Source organism: Arachis ipaensis, chromosome B10 (assembly GCF_000816755.2).
Source record: "Arachis ipaensis cultivar K30076 chromosome B10, Araip1.1, whole genome shotgun sequence".
Taxonomy (NCBI): domain Eukaryota; kingdom Viridiplantae; phylum Streptophyta; class Magnoliopsida; order Fabales; family Fabaceae; genus Arachis; species Arachis ipaensis.
The window spans coordinates 45501881-45506440 of NC_029794.2; the positions used below are offsets into that span (position 1 = coordinate 45501881).

Below are 4560 nucleotides of genomic sequence, written 5' to 3' on the forward strand. Positions count from 1 at the left end.
CCTGTGCTACCGAGTTGACTCGCTACACCTCCGCCTCCCCCTCTTCCGCCATCACCGTCGACAATTGCGCCTCCAAGGACTCCTCCTCGCGTAACTTCTGCGCTGGCGCCGCTGCTGCTGCCGATGCCGCTTCGTTTCCGGTAAATTCACTCGTTTCTGCTTGTTCCGTTCTCGAATTCCTTGTTTGCCTAGCTGATTACGATAATGAATTTTGCGAATTAGATTCATATGGTGGAAAATTGCGAGCTAGGAAGGTTGATCTTGGAGTGTGTGCTTGTGTTTCTGTTTGTAAATTGTATTGTGCCTCGATTTATAGGTCTTCCGTACGATTTTTGCCTTTTTTTGTTTCTATGTCATTTAATTGCGCACTTGTGCTTCTGCATGGCTTGGGTTTATTTATTGCAGATCATTCCCGAAGTTTGTTTGCTGAATTCAGCAATAAATGAGCTGATAATACCTGTAATCCGAAAGCATAGAGAAAATTGAGATTTAAATTGATGTAGTGAGGATCATGAAGTAACTGAATAATACTTGTTTAACAGATATGATTAATGTTTGACTATGGGTGCTGAGGCTCTGTGATAAACTTTCTTGGCTTATCTCTTATGTTTGACCTCCTTATATGCTTTCAGTTTTAGCACGCTTTATGTGTTGTGTTGATCCTGTATGATTGGACAGTCAACTTAAAACTTGGTGTAAGAAGAATCAGTTTGTAATATTATTTCTGTTACACGAGCATGTTTTCTTTAGGTTTGTATCTACTGCTCAGATGAACTACTTGGATCTTAGACCTTCTGCTTGTTTTAAAACTTGTTCTGTATTACTCCTTCCGTCTAATCCTCCATATTGATGATGGTTTTGACTAGTTTGGTATATTCATAAACCAAAGTATAAATTGATGGTTGTGTTGACCATTTTTGGTACTTTCATGAAACAATGTTAACATTATTTATACGTTGATTTGTGAATGTACCAAAAAAAAGGGGGTCAAAATTACCATTGTAAAGGACGCTGAAATATATGATGTTTTCTGCAGATGCTTTAATGCATAACATAAACCTTAAAGCTATTTCAATTAGAAGAAGAATCATATAAACTAGCTTTGACTTTCCCTTGGTTTTGATTGATATAATAGAGGTATATGGCATTATACTTAAAACTTTTTTTTATGTGTAGATTGATTAATATAGTTCTTGTAATAACTTTTTTTTTATGTTATTCAATGTTTGAATGACCTTGTCCATGATTTCTTATGAGGGTGGAAGTCATTTTCTTGGCAAGTATATACTAAGCTGATTTTTTGTTTTTTCCAGGATATATTGGCAGAATGGACAGATAAACAGCACCGCCAATATCTTAACTCTTTAGAAGCTTCATTTGTGAATGAATTGCACCGTTCTATGAGTTCACGTGGTTGGTGTTTACAAAATAACACTGATCAAGCATGTAAACCCAGAACTATACAAAATTCACATCATATGCCCAGACAGGTCAGACATCAATGCAAAAAAGAATCTCAATTATGTGTGTATGTGTTAATTTTGTGTTTTTTTAACCTGCATAATCCAGCCTTATAAGCTTTTGTTGCTTTCAGTCTCTGGCTTTACATGACATCTGCCGGAAGAAGATCAGCTTTGAAAAATTTTCAACTATGCTAGAGAGTACAGCTGATTCTCATGTTCTTGCAGGAAGTCAAAATGGACTTACACCGGTAGATAGAGGATGCAGTTTGAGAGAAACTAATACCTATGACCATGTCTTGCTTTGTGATGATGGAGTTCATGCAGGAAAGTGTTCATCATTCTCCGACAGGGCACAAAGAAGATTGGAGCAGCAATACAGTTGCTGCTCATCCCATCCAGATTTGGTTGCTAGTACAGCAGGTAGTTTGACTACACTTCCATTTCTCTCATGTTGGTTATTCTCTTTGCTCAACAGTGATATCCCTCTATTCCCTTTCATTTGTCACTCTGAAAATATTAGGATGTACTGAATTTGCAGTGACAAATAAAAGGGAAAAGGAGTAGTTTCTGTCACCCTTCTGTTCTTGCATCTGTACCTTGTAGATGTGGAGATGTCTTTGTGCTAACTCTAAAGAAATGCATATAGTTTACCATTACTTGCATTATTAACTTCTCCTAAGTCAGTGATTTAAAATCTCCAATCATTGGTTTGCTCAAATTTGGAAGTTCTAAAAAGTTTTGGCAACCTTGATTGTTAAACTGTGGTTGAATTGCTATTTTGACATTTCTGAAGCTGAATGGCAGTCAGATTTCAACATGATAAACTTTTGGAATAATAACGTTCTAGTGTGGTGATTGCGGTAATGATTCCCATGTGTAAAATATACTGTCTGATATCAAGTACTTGGAGGAATTGATTGGTTTCATTTATGACTAAACTATGATGCAATCTTTGGGGATATATGTTTGACTGTTTTAGCTGGTTCATAGAGTTTAAGTTCAATGTGGATGATTTGAAAGCAAAGAGCAAGGAATTGTTTATTCCCTACTATGCTAGTAAAACCATTAATTTTGGGGAGACTTTTGCACCCTAACACCATAAAAATTCTAGGACTAGAATTTTTTTGGATGGGTACAAGGGTATAAAATTGATGTTCTGTAAACATTTTTTCCTTCTTTTTCGCGACTTTTTTTCAATGATTTTTCTTTTCTGATATTTTTGTAGAGGTCACTGATCAAAACTTCAACAGTGAAGTAGCCGGGTCAAGCTGCATGCCTGTGGCGAAAAAAGCGAAGACAGATGCAGCCGAGGCTTCAAGCAATGATCAAGTAGTGATGAGTTTGTTCTCTTTCAGATAAAAATCTTAAATAACCTTTGAGAGCTTGTTAGCATTTCAGTTTTCCTTTCAAATGCAGGTTGTGCCTTTTGGAATAATTCACACGTTAGATGCTTCAATTGATTCTTATTCAGCCTCGAGAAACAAAGGACGTGAATTGCTATCCAAACTCCCAGAGAGCCTCCATTTCTCGAAGTCAGATCTGCATCACTTTCTAAGGGGTAGCTAAGTACATGTAACTTGGAATTTTGAAGTCTCAGATTTTGCAAGTGAATGCTGCTGATACAAACTGACATAATAGACAGTAATGTGAGACTTATAAGTCAAATTGTACGTGACTATTCCTATTCTTGAGGTTTCAGTGCCGGTTAGGCTGCCCAAAAGGTGTTTCACATAGCATAGAGTAAGGAAGAAATCTTTGATAGCAATATTCGTAGACAATACATAGTCGAGATAATAATTATTTTGTATGATTTATTTGCTAGATGATATATTGGATGATTAACCAACTATTTAGGTAGACCAATAATTGTTAACTCCTTTTGCTGGCTTTACTCAAGTTTGCTTATAGATGCTGATTGTACTTATAAAATAGTTGAGAAGATGGAGAAAATCCAGTATGCGTGTCATTATTACGTATGTTGTATATTTGTATTCATCATCAGTTGGAGTGGAGACTGTAATGTCTTTGACTTTTAATAGTATATGTCTCCAAGTGATACTGTTTGACTTTATTTACTTAGCCACGAAACTTGCAAAGAGTATTGCATTTTTGGTGTATTTACGGGAATATTATTGAGTTGGTTGAATAGGATAGACCAAAATTACTTTTGAGTGTATAATTGAATGATTATAATAGAAAGAAACATTTACTTCATATACAAACCATCTTATTTTTCACAACATTGTGGGCTCGTTTATAATTTCTCTCTTCTTTAAGTCACAGGTAACAATTGTGGATTCTTCAAATCTGAACAAAAACACACACGGGTGGGGTTTTTAAAAGACTAAAATTAAGTGAAAAGTAAAAAATTATAATTATACCTTTTACAAAAATATGCATTGTATAGGATATATTTAATGTTTTAATGTTTTTTCTAGAGGAATGCAAGGGGGCAGCACTTTTGTTAAATTCTGGTCAGCACTTAACCAACAAAAGAAAATTGAATGATTCTACACCATTAGATGCAATCTCACATCATTAAAAACATCATTAATGACTAATTGATGGCTAAAAACTACAAAATCTGCTGGCTCCTAGACTTTCTCTTTTTTTTTTTATTATAAATTTCTTTTGTATTCTTCATTGAAAAATATTCTTCACTATAATATTACCTCGTGATTTCTACTCAATGCATTTAGGTAACTTACGGGGCCATGAAGGGTTTCTGTTCTGTTTAGTCTGAATCCTAGGTAGTCTAATCACATGACAAAAAATACAATCAGTGAATCATGAGGTGTGGTTAAACTTGCTCCTAGTTGGTTATTGCGTTTGACGCTAGATATTTCAAGTATTGACAAAAGAAAAAACAAAGTTTGGTTATGCTCGTCCAATTGTGGTCAACAAATTTTTTTTACGGTATTTCTTAATTCGATAGACAAAAGACTAACTCGTTGTAGATTTGAGTTTCATTTAAAAGTCTGTCATTAACTAATGGGTTGTTGCATATATAAAGCAGGATTCGAATTTCCAACACTTGCTTAAGCGACGAGTGAGTTGACTACTCGATCAATCTAAGTTTGTTTGGTAGTCACCATAT

General features: G+C 35.1%; 1 protein-coding gene across 1 annotated transcript; it reads left to right on the forward strand.

Annotated features, from left to right (window-relative positions):
- On the forward strand, positions 1–3534 carry LOC107624097 (the record flags this gene model as incomplete). The annotated part of the gene is given in 5 exon segments (XM_016326552.1): positions 1–140; positions 1314–1490; positions 1595–1883; positions 2689–2792; positions 2880–3534. Coding segments are annotated over 5 exon segments (860 nt in total), but the record flags the coding sequence as incomplete, so codon positions are not given.